The sequence below is a fragment of the Nyctereutes procyonoides genome, unplaced genomic scaffold, assembly GCF_905146905.1.
Source record: "Nyctereutes procyonoides isolate TBG_1078 unplaced genomic scaffold, NYPRO_anot_genome, whole genome shotgun sequence".
Taxonomy (NCBI): Eukaryota; Metazoa; Chordata; class Mammalia; order Carnivora; family Canidae; genus Nyctereutes; species Nyctereutes procyonoides.
Window position 1 is genome coordinate 261,547 of NW_026575133.1, and position 17,042 is coordinate 278,588.

Here is a 17,042-nt window from a genome sequence, read left to right on the forward strand (position 1 = left end):
CATTTTACGTTGCATTGATACTAAACCCTTCCATCACCCCCCAAATACTCGTTAAAGTTGCCATATAAATAAGCAGACACCTCCAAGGTCTAATAGTTTCGCTTCATATAGAAACATGAAAAAAATGAGTCAAAATGTCAGTTGATGCTAATGTCATCTCATTAACGGATACATGGATGGTTCTTCTTGCTGTGGACGGCAGCCCATGTTCAGTGATTTTTCTGGAATAGTCACCTCCACTTGCCACTTGCCTGGCTGATCTAAGATGTTCTGAGGATTCTCTGAGGACTTATGAGCTAATAATGCTTAGGGATTTCATGTCCTGAAGAACTCTTTAATCCTGTGCTTCCTGAATCCTACTGTAAGCCAGACCTTCTGTCACAGCCCAAGAGTCATCGGCAGGTTTTTTTGAAAGCTCTGCTAAGCAACAATTCTGCTCCATCTTCAGGGATCCCGTGAGGTGCTATTTAGGGTTTTCTCAGTGACTTTGACCAGAATGTGATTCCTTCTTGGCACTCCGTCCCAGGTAGTGCTCTGAGGGTCTCCCTTTCTGAACAAAAGTAGCGAAGCAAAGCCCACCATGGGTGAGATCAACCAAGAGGCCGTGGAGAAGTACCTGGAGGAGCACCCTCAGTTTGCCAAGGAGTACTTCGCCAGGAGGCTGGGGGAGGCCCCAGGGCCCAGTGGGACGCCGCAGCCTACCGAGGAGTGGGTGGCGTGCACCGAGCTGCTGCTGGCCCTGCAGGAGGAAGCAGGCAGCGCCGAGCCCGCGGTGCACCGGGCCCTGCAGAAGCTGGCACAGCTCCTGCAAGCCGACCGCTGCAGCCTGTTCACCTGCCGGGCCCGCAACGGCACGCCCGAGGTGGCCTCCAGGCTGCTGGACATCACCCCCACCTCCAGCTTTGAGGATAGCCTGGTGCTCCCCGACAGAGAAGCTGTGTTTCCTTTGGACATTGGGATAGTGGGTTGGGTTGCTCACACGAAGAAAGCTGTTAATGTCCCAGATGTGCAAAAGGTAGGTGGCTGACCGGACGTCCGGGCAGGGTAGTGGAAGAACCAGTGGGAAAGAGAGCTGGGAGTCAGGGGCCATCCTCGTGGAATCGGTTATAACTTGAGGAGTAGGAACAGCGGGGACAGGATCCCCTAGGCCAAGGCTTGCCAGGTTTAGCAAGTGAAAATATAAGATGCTCAGTCCAAGGAGGATTAAGATAAACATCGAGTAAGTTTTTAGTGTGTGTCCTGTGTAAGGTTTGGCATTTTATCAGGCAAACTTAACCTGGGCCTGGTGCATTCCACACCTGCTCCCTTGCATCTCTTTCCTGCTCTAAGAACTTCCCTTCTGAATAGCATGGCAAAGAGGCCCGGTGGGATCAGCAAGGTGCCCGATGCTGAGACTTGGGAGCCACTCCCCACACCTCTCACTCACAGACCTCAGAGGTCACTCAGTTCTCTGAGACAGACTGGCTCATAAATGGAGTCTTTCACTTACAGGCCAAATTTGCAGAAAGAACAAATAATAGCATCTGACAGTTCAGATGTTCACATTTGGATTGTGAAAAACGTAAATTTGGGTGATGAGTGCCATTGACCATCCTAACCCCCCATAAGTGAGCTCTGTCAAGAATCCGCTCCAATCACATACTGTGCTCCTGGGACCAACAGCATACTGCGCACACACAAGGCGTTGTTAGGAGCTTTTAAAAGCAACAAAAAACCTCACTCTTCTCACCACCGTGATGCTTATTCATTAAGAAAAAATTATAAAATAAATGAGAGGGAGGAAATGTAAATCACTCATAATTTCTCCGTTCATCAATAACCACAGGCACCAGTCCGGGGTTTCTCCTGCTAGCTTTCTTTCTACCTGCATGTCCCATTACTATGACTTGCTGTTAACCGAAGGGAGCAATGGCTTCTGATGGAACGGAGTTGGTGGGGACAGGTCCCTGAAATGCTTGCCACTTTCCATGCCAAGGTTTATTGGCAGCTTGAGGCAAGAGGCTAATCCCCTACATGCCTTCGGAAGCTGATTACAGGAGGAGGGCTGCACAGATCCAGAAGGCACAAAAGTCCTCAAACATTAGCAACACTGCGCAAATAAGCCCAGCACAACCCTTGGGTGCAAGGGTTGCTATTTGACGCCACAGAGACCTCAGTCCTTTCTGATCCCTGCCTTCAGGGAGTTCAAGCTAGTTTAAGGGAGCTTCTGAGGCTAACTACTGTGGCTTCATGACTTGACTGATTCGTACCGTATAGGCAAAACTGTCTGGACACCAATGAGGAGCCTCTGTGCACACACCCTAAGATTTTCTCACAGGAGTATGCTTCTTGCCAGTCTCCAAGTGAGGCCATCTCCCAAATTAATAGGACTTCAAACTTAAGAAAGTGACATGGAAGTTTTCTTTCTGAAAAAAAAATTGTTTAAAGAGAGGGTTAAAATGATTTCTGTTGTAATGCTTTATCAATGGGCTCAGTTCTGCACGTTGAGAAGAGAATGAGAGCAGAGAGCTGCTTGAAAAATCTGGTGGCCTTGGTGTGTTGCTGTCCATGGTGAGCGTCACTGCATGAACGTGGTGGCAAATAAAGGTGGGCAGGGCGCCATGTTTTCGGCTTGTCTTTTTTTCTGAGGACTCCTTCTTGACTGTTATGGGTTGGACAGAGAACTAGAAGTTGAAGACAGGCACCCTCCTCAGCTTAGAGGAGAGACAAGGGCCTCATTTGCTTTCCATGTCTACTGCTTCTAAGCACCTTTTCTTATGGAAGGAAGAGTGGTGCTTTGCAACTCCGAATGCACATTAAAATTGAATCAGGAGCGTTTAAAAATTACTGTCTAAGGCTCAATAGACCAATACACTAGACCCTCAGGGGTTGGGATTCAGGCAAGAGTAGTTTTAAAAAGCTCCCCAAGGTTTTAAAAATACTTCTTCTAAAATGCAGTCAGTATTGCAAACCACTGGTGTGTTGGGTGAGTAGATGCAGGAGGAAAAATTGGATTTCAGAGCAACCATGGGGTAGGGTAGTAGGTGGCAGGGGTTCCAGAAGCCTTGAGCTGACCCTGGAGCTGACTCCTTGGGAAGATAAGGAGCTGAGGTCACAGGGGCAGCATCTGTCCTAGAGTCCATGGTATGGTCAGTGAGTGAGAAGGGCTGGACTAAATGGGGTATCCTCACTCTGTGTCCAGCACTCTTTCCACCCTCCATCTACCCCACACCCCTGCAGTTTTGCCAGACTTGAATCACTATGGTAAAATCTGCCAAGAGAAAGAGGTTGGAAACCAGTGTTGAATGAAATTTCTATTAATTCTTTACCTTCTCATTGTATTTGACAATTTATAGAGCATTTTCACATTCTTAATCTCATTTGATTCAGGCAAAGATGAAGGAGGGACCATACTTTTATTTCCATACTGTGTATGTGAGAATCTTGTCAAGGTCAATAAGGCAGGATGTGGCGGGTCTGGGCCCATAATCTGAGTCTCCTGAAGCCTCCCTCTTTTACCATGTCACTGACCACACATGGCTTCTCTCTGGCTGGCAATGTGAGCACATGTAAAGGAAAGAGTTCTAGCACCTAGACAAAGACATAGAGCCAGATAGCTCTAACCTTGGTGGTGTATGAAGGTGACAGCAGGGAAGCCACATGATGCAGGGTGAGAGCTTTGGCATCAGACAGACCTCAGTGCAGATGCAGGTCTGAGACTAGGTAACTGTGTGATAGATTGCATTTCTGCACCTGAGACATGGAGGTAAATCAATATACAGATTAAACGAACATAAAGTGCCCGACTCCTAGGAGGTGCTTAATAAATGATGACTGTGATATTATATTTATGCCAAGGGGCATTTGGGAGCTGGGTGTAGGTGGCCAAAAAAGGGTCACTGATTATTGCCTGTTTTTAAAATACGTTAAATACAGGGAAACTTTTAATAACAGGAAACTGAGAGATATCCTCCTCAGGTTAATTATTTCTTTTTCTATTGGGAAAACTGCTGATTAACTCTGTGGGTGGTTCTCCTTCTGACTGTGGTTTAAAAGAAAGCTATGGGAGAAATCCTAAGTTTTCAATAATTAACAGAGTGCCTATAGCTCTTGTTCCTGTCTTGTCTCCTCCTCCCCGTCTCTCTTTCTGACTCCTGGTCTCAAGGGATAATGGTCCTTAATCAGAATTTGATGATGCTGAGATTGGATGAGGATCCAGCCAGTCTGCTGCTCTACACAATGTTCTCCAGTTGCCTTCAGTGGCTTCTTCGAAGGACTATCAAGGAGAGTTTGTGAATCCCTGAAATAGAGGAATTACTCAAGCAAACTTCACTAGGCATTATTTAAACTAGTGAACCAGAAAGCCTCACCTCGCCTATCCTGTAATCTGATGGATGGCTTTAGGTAGGGCTTTCAGATACAACAATAAGCAAGCATTACGTTTTGAAATGTATGTCATTTTCTCAAAATAGCCAAGTGAACTTAGGGATTATTTCCTTGTGTCTAGAATGTAGGATAAAATAGCATCAAGCTTTGAAGTTGCAGAGTGAACTGTGTTTGCAAAGAAACACTGTCTGACCATCCCATGGTGTGTGCATCTCATCTGGTATTTTGATTATTCATTTAGTGGCCAAGAATGATGATCACGATCCATAATGAGTAATAGATTAGAAGGAAAATGGAATGTGAGCTGGCTTGGGCAAGCAGTGGATGAACAAACAGAAGGAACCTAACAAAGTCTGGAGATATCCTGGCCTCAGAGGGAAGATGTTACCAGAGGCAGGGAGAATGGCAGATAAAGTGATCAAGAAAGAAACATGGCTCTTGAAAGCAGGAGGCAGAGACTGCCCCTCAGACAAAAGTGTGCTTCTGGGCATTGGAGGCCTATATCAGCTCAGAGCATCTAGTTTCTTCAGTGGTTAGGATTGGTTATAAGATCTAGAACTAGAAGCAAAATGGTAATTGCAAAAGAGAACTACTTCTCATCCAGGGAGGCCCAATAAAGTCCTAGATGTCTTTTCCCAGTAATTTTTGAACACCTACCTTGTGTCAGACACTTTTCTAAGTGCTCTACCCATACTATATCATCCTATGTGTCAGGGACTCTAGACAATACATAACATCAGCATTCCTATTTCCACAAAGGGTGAGTAGAATGCCCAGGACCACGTAGCTGGTAAACCAGGGTCTGGTTTCAGCCAGGGAACCCTGACTCCAGAGCCTTCGTCAACATTATGTGATGTGGTCTCTTAAGTAAATAGTTGATACGTGTGGGTCCACACTGGAAAAGGTAGAAAAGAAATCTGGGGAAAGGGGCTGCATTTGACTCCCTTAGTATCTCAGCATTCCTAATGGATTCTCCACGGCGTGATTCACCCACTGAAAGTATAGATTCTTGGGGAAGACAGATCTTCTTTTGGAGGTTAGGATTCCATGGATCTGTTGGGAGGTCTGCAAATCGGCCTCTGTCTGCAGGTGGTTGTGAGGCATAGCCCAGGTCTGCTACTCTGAGCTGAGCTGTGAGTTCTATTGGCCAAGGAGCCCTGCTCTCCAGGTGAGATTCTGGCCCAGAAGTCACACACCAGATGACTCCTACATTTTTAATTTTGGAAGCTGAACTGAGTCCAGCTTCCAAGAGTTTGTGCTGCTCTGAGAAGCATTATCAACACAAGGAAATGAAAATGATATAACCTATGAAACGTATGAAAGGAAAACTGCATTAACTTTGGCCAGTGTGTCTCAGAGTCAGGCTGAAAGTTTAGTTCCAAGTGAAGGAGACTCAGGTTCAAAGATGAGATAATATTAAGTCATGGAAGGCTGCATGTATACCCATGTAGAGTGGGCGATCCTCTAGCTTACAGCTAGTAAGAACTGCTGTCCTTGACCCTCTGAAGCTCCTCAATTTAGGAACCTTGCCAAACTCGTCACTCTGCCCTTTCCATGATTAGGATATTAGGATCATCTCTCACATCTACTGCATTAGACTTGTATCTGGGAAGGTTCACTTCCTCTCTCTGAGAAAGAGAGAGAGAGAGAGAGAGAGAGAGAGAGAGAGAGAAAGAAAGAGAGAGAAACATGCATGAAAGATATTATCTTGGTAGAACATTAAAAACTGATAAGAATCTAGTGCTGGCAAGAGAGGGTTCCTCTCTCACATGACCAGTGGAAATAAGATTTACAACCTTCTATAAAAATAATCTGTGCAAATAAAAACTGCCTGCACCTGTGGATCCAGCAAAAGAGATTTCCACTTCAGGGAATCCATCACATAAAAATGAAAGCAAGAATGATTAGTACAGCATTGTTTACAGTGGGGAAAACTATGAGCAGACTAAGTCAGTGGAAAATGGTTGAGTGGACCATGGGGCTCCCACACTGGGCAGTAGTGTGCAAGAATCTAGAAGGCAAATTCACACCCATAGGCACTGGTCTCAAGGGAAGTCCATAAGATATCGTTATGTGATGAAAGCATAGTGTGATTTAGAAAAGAAAATTTTATGAAAAAGAAAAAAGAAAAGCATTTGTCCAAGAGTTAGAGAAAGACACACAAGGAGACATAATGTGGTCCCTGGGGGGGCTCAGTCAGTTAAGTGTCCAACTCCTGACTTTGGCTCAGGTCATGATCTCAGGGTCCTGGGTTCAAGCTCTGTGTCGGCTCCCTGCTCAGCAGGGAGTTTGCTTGTCTCCCTATCTCTCTGCCTCTCCCCATCCCCCACCTCACTTGCACTCTCTCTAAAATAAATACATAAATCAATCTTTAAAAAAGAAAAAAAAAGGAGATATACCAAGCAGTTAACACTGGATTCCCGTCAAGAACTGGTTGTCTGGTTTCAAGTGCACATTCTGCTTTCATAATTAGAAAGAAGAGCTCCATGGCCTACACCTGTAATCCCATCTGTGCGCTCCTTCCTGGCACACTTTCTGTCCATTGTAACCCGATTTCCTCTTGGCCGTGACATCACCTCTTTTCTCCTGGCCCAACCTCAGCCTCATCTAGATAGACTATAGCTCAGGGGTGAGATGCTCATCCTGAAACTGGTGAGTTCATTCTGTGCAATCATAGGATGGGGGTATGGGTGGGACCGCTGTGCTGGGGCCCTGGTTATCTGTCTGGATGGCTTGGACTAGAGAGAAAAGTCTTTTGCCATTCCTAGACCTCCACTCCATGGTTCTGTGCTGCTTTGGCAAATGTGTGAATGTGTCTTTCAGAACAGCCATTTTTCCGACTTCATGGACAAACAAACGGGATATGTCACAAAGAACCTGATGGCAACTCCGATCGTGATGGGCAAGGAGGTTCTTGCCGTGGTTATGGCACTTAACAAAGTAAATGCGTCTGAATTTTCCAAACAGGATGAGGAGGTAATGCTAACCCTGGGCATCCAGTCAGAGGCTGGGGAAATTTATTTGTTGGTTAATGGAGAGAAATATATCGTACTTAATTTGTTTTTCTCTGCCTCCTATAGGTCTTTTCCAAATATCTCAACTTTGTTTCTATAATCCTAAAGCTTCATCATACCAACTACTTGTATAGTGTTGAATCCAGAAGAAGCCAGGTAATAGGAAGGTGATATTATTCACTCCATGCTTTCCTGTTCTGACAAAGGGTCCCAGAGGCCACAAGTGCAGACCCTTCCTATCGTTCTTGGGCATTTAAGGCATGTGGAGCTGATTCTCAGACTTTAGTCCTGGCTGTCCTCTCATGGTCTGCCCCTAACTCCCACGCCCACCTCCTTGTCCCTCCATCTGTGTGTACACGTGGCTTGCATCATCTTAATCCTGGGTAGCCATAGTTTCTTCTGTGAGAGGCTATAATCATAGTACCTACCCTACGTGGTTGTTGTGACTATCAAATGATCATTCTATGAATTCATCCACATAAAGTTCTTAGCAGTTCCTGGTACATATTGAAGCTACTAATTTGACGAGTAAATCCCTCTTTTCAAGTCTGTTACCTCTTTGACCCAGAAGGATAATGAACAACATTGGTAACCAGGGTACCTGAGTCTGGGCCACTCTCTGGAGCTCAGTATCTTCATCAGTATAATGGTGGGAGAGGGGTGAGGAGAGAGGGCTTCCAAAGCCCCTTCCCATGCAACTGTCTAGATAAGGTTACCTCTGAGCAGCTCAGGATATATGGAAGGAAGCATATGGTTTTCTCCCCATGACTGCCAGCAGGAGCCAGAGGGCCACCAATACTGGATCCTCTGCCCAGGGACTGTCTCTGCATCTGATGTGAGGTCACTTGCCCTTTGACATGAGGACCAGTTTTGGTGTACCACTTTCATAGACTCTCACCCTTGCACAGGTCTACTCATCATCCCACTCAGAGAATTTGTGTAATTGTCAGATATGTACATGTTCAAAAATGAAAATGCATTGTTCAGTGATACATATTCTTTTTATTGGAGGCACCTCCTACTTTCTTTTGGGTAATGCTCTACCTCTTCACCATATGTTTCGTTCTGTTTTCTTTTTAATTCCTCCTTTCAGATCCTCATGTGGTCAGCCAACAAAGTGTTTGAAGAGCTCACAGACGTGGAGCGCCAGTTTCATAAAGCACTCTACACAGTTAGAACGTATCTGAACTGTGAGAGGTACTCCATTGGACTGCTGGACATGACCAAGGAGAAGGTCCTCGGCACTCTGTACATTTTGTCTCACCTCAAATCCTATACAACACCCAATGAAACGTGATTCATTAAAAAATGGATACTATTCACACACAATATGTAAAGTTCATTTCTCATCTTGTTTCATTAATTCAGGTGAAGCTCTCCTAGCTCCACATAAGTAATGAATACTATTTTGTTTATATTTCTTATTCTCCATGTGACTGGAAGTTGTTTTTTCAGAGTAACTATTCTAAATGGATAAACACAGGACCAGGTGTCAGGAGAGCTGGGCTCTGATCCTGGCTCTGGGACTTGGTGGTTGAGCATATCGATGAGGGTGCTTTAGGCTGTAAGGAACACCAGACCCAGTAAGTAACAGTAAGACAATTATTGTCACATTTAACAAGAAGTCCCAAGGTTGGGCAGTTCTAAGTCTGGTTCATTCAGAGCTCAGTACAGTCATCAAGGTCCTAGTCATCAATGGTCCTTCCCATTCGCCCCTGGCAAGGTCTCTGCCCCCTGCAGGATGTTGGCAAGCTCTCACGCTTGAGGCAGCAAGATGCCTGTTGCAGCTCAAGGCGTGGCACACAGATGGGACAAAACTGGGAGGTGCCTTCTGCAAATGTCATTTCCATTGCCTTTCATCAGGGGGCACTCCTCCCCAGAAGCACCTCAGCAAATTTCTCCCCCTTTCCCCCTGAACCCCAGGGTGCTTGCCCTCAAACTAATCCCAGGTACCTCGTATAGGTCACTCAGAGGCTGCACAGGCCCATTTTCCCTGAGAAAATGACCATCTGATACCCAAATAAAATCAGGGTCTGTTAGAGAGGAAGAGGGGAGAGAACAGATGTTGGGTAAGGCAGCCTACACTGTTGGCCACTCTGCATGACCTTGGCCAAGCCTCTTAACCTACTTAGATTTAGTTTAATTATGTATAAAAGAGCTACTAGCTGAGTCCTTTAACCTATGTGTCAGGGTGTGTGCTCTGTAAGTACTGTTCATTTAATCTTCACAATCACCCTATAGTATAAATTCTATTATTATCCCTATTTCACAGATGAAAAAGTGATTTGTTCACTATCACAAGTTCGTAAGCAGTATTGCTGGGAATTATAGGTCTTTTTCAGCTCTAAAATTCCAGAATCACAAAATACACAAAGCCATGAAACTCATAGAAGATACAGTAGGTCATGGAACAGTTTGTTTAATAATGTTTAAATATACTTGTTTCCAGGAATTCTACGATGAATGGCCAATCAAGCTTGGAGAAGTAGAGCCTTATAAAGGTCCAAAGACACCGGATGGCAGAGTAAGTGCAAACACCTTCCCCAGTGATATGTGTGATGTACAAGGTGCCAAAACCAGCAGAAAGGAAAGGGCACTGGCCCGAGAAGCCCTGGGTTCTAGTCCTGTAAGTTTCTGGGGGGGGGGGCTCGGAGTAATAGAAAGAACACTGGACAAGGAGTTTGAGGTTCAAGTCTCAGCTCTTCCCAAGCCAGCTGGGTGGTCCTTGCCTAAACTCATTATTTAACCTCTCAATTTCCTTTTCTATGTAGCTGGGCTTAGTGAATCAGTAATTTGCAATAGGGAGGGACACATCAGAGCCACCGGCCTAGCTTTTTGAGCACACCATGCTCTCCTTCAAACTTGCTAGGTTAGAAACTCTTGGCAAGGATTGAGTTAGATTTACTTTCCCCCTCGACAGCAAGCTTCAGAAGGCAGGAATGATGTCTCACCACCGTATTCCCAGCACACAGGGAAGCACAAGGGTACCGGGATGGAATGTGTCCAGGCCTCCGGTTCTTCATCAGCCCAAAGAAGTAGAGAGACTAGTTCTTAAGTCCCTCCCAGCTCTGCCAAAGTACCCACTGAATCCTATTGCTGAGGCATCTGTTCAGATCAGCTAGTGCTGAAAGCCAGGAAGTGTTCCTTGTATGGTGGGGAAGGGAACACATTGACCGAGGTTGAGAAAATACATGCTTTATTCCACTACAGTTCCACTATCAGGTATTTCTGGGCAATAGAAACAAATCAGTTAAAAGTAAAGCAAGATTCCTTTGAAGGCTGTCTGGATAAATTAAACATTTGAAATTGAGCTCAACAGATTTGTTCATGTAGAAAAGCAGCCAATAGTATTTCTAGTTGTATTGCAAGCTTGTAATCAGGACATGAGTAATTTGGGGGTAGTTATGCAGAGCAATGTGGTTAGAAAATAAGGTACAATTAAATGAGCTTTAAAGTATAAGTTTGCTAATGAAAAGTGTTTTCTTTGGGAAATAAGATCATTCTCATAATCTCTTTTCTCTTAGGAAGTCATCTTTTATAAAATCATCGATTATATTTTACATGGAAAAGAAGAGATCAAAGTGATACCGTGAGTACTGGGCTTGAAGCAGCAGGAGTTGCCATTTTGTTTTTGCCATGGCGCATTTCTCTGTATGGCAATGATTCTCTTTCTTCTAATCTTCCTCAAGGACACCTCCCACAGACCACTGGACTCTTGTTAGCGGGTTGCCAACATATGTTGCTGAAAATGGATTCGTAAGTTACCGAATACATTCAAATCTTGAATAGTATTGGCTGAAACTCTTATTAGCTAGGGGATGGGAACAGTTGTGAAAGTAAAATGCAGGAGGTAAGAGTCACATGCCCGCATAAAACGTGGGAGAGAGGAATCTTGGCAGTTGAAAGGAGGTTAACTAGCGACTTCCCAACTCTACATGAAAATATTTAGTCAACATGAGAAAGATCCATCCGTTCCCCCAACTACTTATTCAGCCATCATGCAAATTTCAGATATCCTTTGGAAATTTGTGACTATGATTCATGTTGGGTTTAATTTGATCTCAAGTATAGTTACCTTGGTCAAGACTTTTGAAGCATGGGAAATTAGTGACAAAAGATAAAAATGTTTAAATGGAGAACTTTGCCACTGATAGCAATATAAAATGAGTGAGTTGATAGAGGACATGAAGAGTTTTGCCCAGATAGGGGTGGGGTGGTGTGGTGTGGGCAGACAGCTGGCCAGGTCTGGCTAAGAAACGTCATGTGTGGATGGACAGCAAATGAGAGGTCTCTGCTAGGTCCCATATAGCCAGAGAACCAGGGTCACAACAGCTTTCCAACTCCACCTCTAATATACTTTCCTTTCTTCTCATGGTTGATTTCTCTCCCTTGTTGGGCTTCTCCACCATCTGTCATCTTTTGGCATCAAGATTCCTCCCTGCAAGACAGTTCCGATGCTTCCAACATTTCTTTATGTTGGCATTTTCCTATCTTCCCCCTTACAAATCCAAGTTCCTATAATGTATGTATAGCACTTATTTGCATATTTGGTTTGTCTTTAGTGTTTTTGGTAGTGTTCATTCATCTTCATTATTTAGTAAATGGGCATGTAAATTATAGTGACTAATAGAGTGACTCAACGGTCAGAGGGAAGAGGAAACAAAACCTAGGTTAGCTCCTGTTTCCTTTTACTGTCACAAATTTGCCTCTGCTTAGTGGGTTTGGAATGGTAACAGAGTAAGGAGAATTTTGGATGTGACTGCAGGATCTTCACATGTCATAGGGCTCTACTTTGGGGTTTCCAGAACCCCCCCCTTTGGGGGTCATCGATTATAGGACCAGGTAACCTCAAACAGGTGACATGATTCCTTTTTCTAGTGTAAAGACATGCCAAAAGGGAAGGAAGAAAAAGAGAGAAAAAATAAGTTTCTGCCTTTTAGGAATAAATAGCACTATATACTAACAAATAACATGTTTTCAGAATGGCTCCAAAACAATCTAAGTGTTTTTTAAGGGTTGTTCCTGCCATAGTACTAAGGACCAAATTGGTTCCATTTCATTTCTGAATCCACAGATACCACGATTTTTCAGCTTCAGTACGTCACCAAATTCTCCACTATTGGCCCCTGTCCTTGGTTTCCTGGCAGGCCACCTACCAGGCTGCTGTTTAGAGCTTTAATCAAATTTGATATGGCTAAAGCTGCCACGGCCAGTGTAGAGGGATTTACACTCTGACTTTTAAGTACCTATTCTCTCCTAGGCTGTTTCCTCGGAAAACAGGTTTTCCCCCCAGAACCAATTTGGACAAAGTGAATGTATCAAAAGCCAATTCATTGAATGGTTAATTTGCCAAGTCGTCAACTTGCCACATGACCAACTTGCCAAGGGATGGATTCCCAAAGCATGGGAGGATTCTCCTCCGGGTTTTGGTTCTATCACGGATCTGCCACATATGCCTCACTGCTGCCTTTCACATCTCACCTCCTACCCTGGGACCCACCCCTGCTCTGCCAGTAGCCTAAAACTGATGGCAAACTGTTGTAAATCTAGTTTACAGTATTTCTTACCAAGTTGCTCATTAGGCAAATTGGCGTTACCAAGGTGGAGATTGGTTTCCAGAGAATTGAGCTTGAGCCATTTCCTGACTCTCCATCATTAGGGTGAACATACATCCCAGTTTGCCTAGACCAGCTTTCACGTACACCTGTGGTGCTGGGGTGATTAATAGTCCTCCCTTTTATTTCCAAAGGTGTCACCCTATACTATGTACTTACAAGAGGTGGGACTCGCTAAAAACATATCTTGTGTTTAAGCAGAGGATTTTCTCAAACTTGACATTATTGACCTTTGGGGCCAGGTGATGCTTTGTGGTGGGGAACTATGCCAGGCATTGTAGGATGTTCAGCAGCATCATTGTCCTCTCCCTACCAGATGCTGTATACCACCCTGGCTGAGAACCACTAGTCTAAAAGATCACACCAAACATTTCAGCAGCCTCAGCCAGAGCAATGCATTCCTAGTGGGCCTGCTATAATATGGCGGAGCCCTCTGGTGAAGAGAGCAAGAGGCTATGAGTCAAGAGCCCTGACTCAGTACTACCTTGGGCAAATTCCTTGGCAAATCCTTGACCTTGGGCACATCCCTTGACCTCTCTGGGTTTTAACATTCACATTTGTAAAATAAGGTTATTGACCTAATTATTTAGGATATGGGGACTTCAAGAATTTCTAAATGCTATTTCTAGATTAAAATGATCTGCAATTTTAATCATAATTGTTTATGCTCCTATATAGTGTCAAAACTTTTCCTTTTAGCTTTTTAAAACTTTTTTCTCAATCATTTCCCTGAGTTAGAGAGAAAGGATAAAGGCAAGCTTTAGGGTGAGCTGTCACAGAGTCCCTCAGCTGGACCTCTCTGGACTCAAGAGGACACATGCACAGGGCTAAATTCCTGGGACGCCTGGGTGATGCTGGTTGAGCATCAGCCTTCGGCTCAGGGTGTGATCCCAGGGTCCTGGGATTGAGTCCTGTATCAGGCTCTCTTCGGGGAGCCTGCTTCTCCCTCTGCCTATGTCTGCCTCTCTGTCTCTCATGAATAAATAAATAAAATCTTTAAAAATAAATAAATAAACAAGTCAATCCCAGCTCTGAATGGGACATGACAGGAATGATTTCTAAGATGTCAAAAATGAGAATTAGGCACATCTGTGAATTGAATTGGAGGCACTAAAAACAGGATCAAGCCACACTGGAATTAAGACCTGTGAACTGAGAGAGGGGGCGGGAGAGAGAAAGGAGAATTTCTGAATCCTGAGATAGAAGCTTCGCCTCTCTGACCTTAACCCATCCGTAGATATTCTCTAGAGACCTTAAAAGTCTGGGTAAAACCTCACACTATTGATAGAAAGGTCAGAAAAGAGGACTAAGCTACTTTTTTGCCTCTTTAAAGCATACTTGAAGGATGCTCAGCCATCAATTCATGTAATTCATTCAGATTAGATCATAAAATTATGGATAGCACACATAATTCCTTAAACTCTTAGGCTGTATATACTAACAAAAACTTTGAAAGACTTTCACAGTTGCTTTTAAAAGTAGCACAAAAATAGCTAATGTGGCTTAACCACCCAGGCTAGAAGCACTAACCTTGGACCAGAGGGGCCACACGCTGGGGCAGCAGGTGTAGGAGGCCACGGCTACCTGCTTACCAGATTGTTAGATTATCAGGGATTTTATGAGCAAATTGTCAGTGACTGACATCCCCCATGGTGGGAGTATTAATGCCATGGAAATGGGCAAATCTTACAAAGGAGGGCCTTCCCTACCCCTCACCAGGAGAGCTGATAACACCAGCACCCTCACCCACACCCCACTTCTAGTTTCATCCCATGTTTTTTTTTTTTTAAGATTCATTTATTTATTTGTTCATGATAGACACAGAGAGAGAGATATATAAAGAGAGGCAGAGACACAGGCAGAGGGAGAAGCAGGCTCCATGCTGGGAGCCCCACACGGGACTCAATCCCGGGACTCCAGTATCGTGCCCTAGGCCAAAGGCAGGCACCAAACCGCTGAGCCACCCAGGGATCCCTCATCAAATCCCAGCCACCCTCAAATCCCTCAGATTTGAACAAAATCTCTTAACCTCTTTGGGCTTCTATTTCCTCCTCCTTAAAAGAAAAATCATAAGCTTAATTATTAAAGTTACTTCCAACTTTAAAATGCTATGATTTTATGTTCTACTATCATTTTGGTGGGAAGAAAGATACAGCATTTTATTAAGACTTCAAATGACGTCTTATAGTGATTATCTACTGTGGTGTACCTAAAGCTTGCCTGGCTGTTTTTTCCTGCCCCTTAGCCACCTTCTTGTAACTCAGATCCCACATAAGAAAAAAAGAAAAAGAAGAAAGAGAAAGAAAGAAGAAGAAGAAAGAAGAAGAAGAAGAAGAAGAAGAAGAAGAAGAAGAAGAAGGAGAAGGAGAAAGAGAGAGAGAGAGAAAGGAAGGAAGGAGGCGAAGGGGGGGGATAGGGGAACCAGAGCCTCCCCAACATCACTGCCACACCTGCCCCAGCAGAACAGTCTCCTGCTCAGCTTCCTCCTCTCCCTGCTCTGACAACTAGTTGTTTCGAATTTGGAAGAAGAATCCTTAGAGGCTGGGAGTAGGAAAGAGCAAAGATTGTGCTAAATGTCATGCACTGACTTAATTAGCAGAAGAGAACCCCGATGCGTTGTTAGCACATGTGGTGCAGCCGAGATTCAGTGTGAATCATTTGCCTGTGAGCCACGGAGAGCCGCCAGGAAAGCCTCGCTTCCCGAGCCTTCTTCCTTATTTCTGCTCTGTGGGTTGATGGTTCCAACACACGATGTTTTAGGGACTTTCATGTCCTCTTACTTTACAGATCTGTAACATGCTGAACGCCCCCGCGGATGAGTACTTCACGTTTCAGGTAACGTTGTCCTCAGCCAGGCCTCACCGATCAGCGATCAGCGCTGGGCAGCCGCAGTAGCCCCCGGCCCCGCCCCCCGGGTCAGCCCTGTGCTCAGGTGGCCAGGAGGCACTCACAAGGCTGATGTGCCGTTCCCCCTGGCTGGGCCAGTGCCACCAAGTCGCACATTCTCAGAGAAGGGAGAAGAGGTGGAGAAGGAGGGGGATGAGAGAAAGAGGCCAGGCGTTTGTCACCCAGCATGGGGGTGGGGGGTGGGGGTGGGCGTGTCTCCTCCATCCTCTCCCACTCCCAGTCATCCAGGGGTAAAACAGTGCCTGGACGTCATGGGTTCCCACTAAATGTTCTTTGCATGAGCGATTAGCTGTATATGGTCTGCCACCGGGATTCAGCCCTTTGGTGGTTTCCCAGGCCCTTCTCTGCAGCTTATTGGAAAAGAAAAACTATGTTTGGGGTCCCCAGGGGCCTCTCCTGCTGGCAGACTGTTTTATCTTTCCTCCTGCCACATCCAGGGATCTCCCTCCCCATCCGGCTGCTGGGGAGAAACTGGAATGTATCCCTGCAGCCTCTCCTTTTCTGCCTGCTGGCCTGTGTTTTGTGTCCTATTCTAACAAACACCGGGTTAGAGCCCTGGTTGCAGTAGGAGCAGAGCCAGCCCTGGCAGTGGGGGCCAGGAGGGCTGTCTCCCCATCTCTCGCACAGACACGCACAGAGCCCCGTCTCCACCTGACTGAAGCTGGCCTCCTGGGCCGGAGGGGTCTGTGAGCAGCAGCAGCAGCAGTCGCAAGTGCACTTGCTGGGTTTCCGGGAAGGTTTCCCTCAGATCTCCCCGCTCATCCCTCTGCTCACCGACCTGGAAAACACACAAACACCATATGGCACGTTTGCCCTAGTTCCTCCCTCCTTGCAGACAAAGCCTTATTGTTGTGACTGTGCTGTACCAGCCCCGACCCCTATATTTATGGCAGTTGGGTGCCAGGAAAGAGGGCACAGGAAGGAAAGAGGGGACAAGCACTTTCTAAAGTGACCTTATGCAATTATTGTCTGAATGGAGAGGGAAGGGAGCTGACCCAGGAGAACAGGGCTCTGCTCTGAGGTTTGAGGTCAGCCGCACGTGGCTCTAACGGCCCTGGCTGCGAGGAGGCTAGGAACCTCTCTGGGGTAAACCTCCAGCCCATAGGAATTTCCCAGCTCTCCAGGAAACACCAGTGTGGTG

The 17,042-nt window shown here is 45.4% G+C and overlaps 1 protein-coding gene across 2 annotated transcripts in view; it reads left to right on the forward strand.

Annotated features, from left to right (window-relative positions):
* The first annotated feature begins 580 nt into the window (after positions 1-580).
* The window catches only part of PDE6C (phosphodiesterase 6C), a 49,161-nt gene continuing 32,699 nt past the window's right edge, over positions 581-17,042 (forward strand). For both annotated transcript variants that reach the window (XM_055300141.1, XM_055300142.1), the window contains exons 1-8: positions 581-1,015; positions 7,189-7,341; positions 7,446-7,535; positions 8,473-8,613; positions 9,829-9,903; positions 10,904-10,968; positions 11,069-11,135; positions 15,782-15,829. In XM_055300141.1, coding sequence (XP_055156116.1) covers positions 581-1,015; positions 7,189-7,341; positions 7,446-7,535; positions 8,473-8,613; positions 9,829-9,903; positions 10,904-10,968; positions 11,069-11,135; positions 15,782-15,829 — 1,074 coding nt within the window. The remainder of the gene's footprint in view (positions 1,016-7,188; positions 7,342-7,445; positions 7,536-8,472; positions 8,614-9,828; positions 9,904-10,903; positions 10,969-11,068; positions 11,136-15,781; positions 15,830-17,042) is intronic.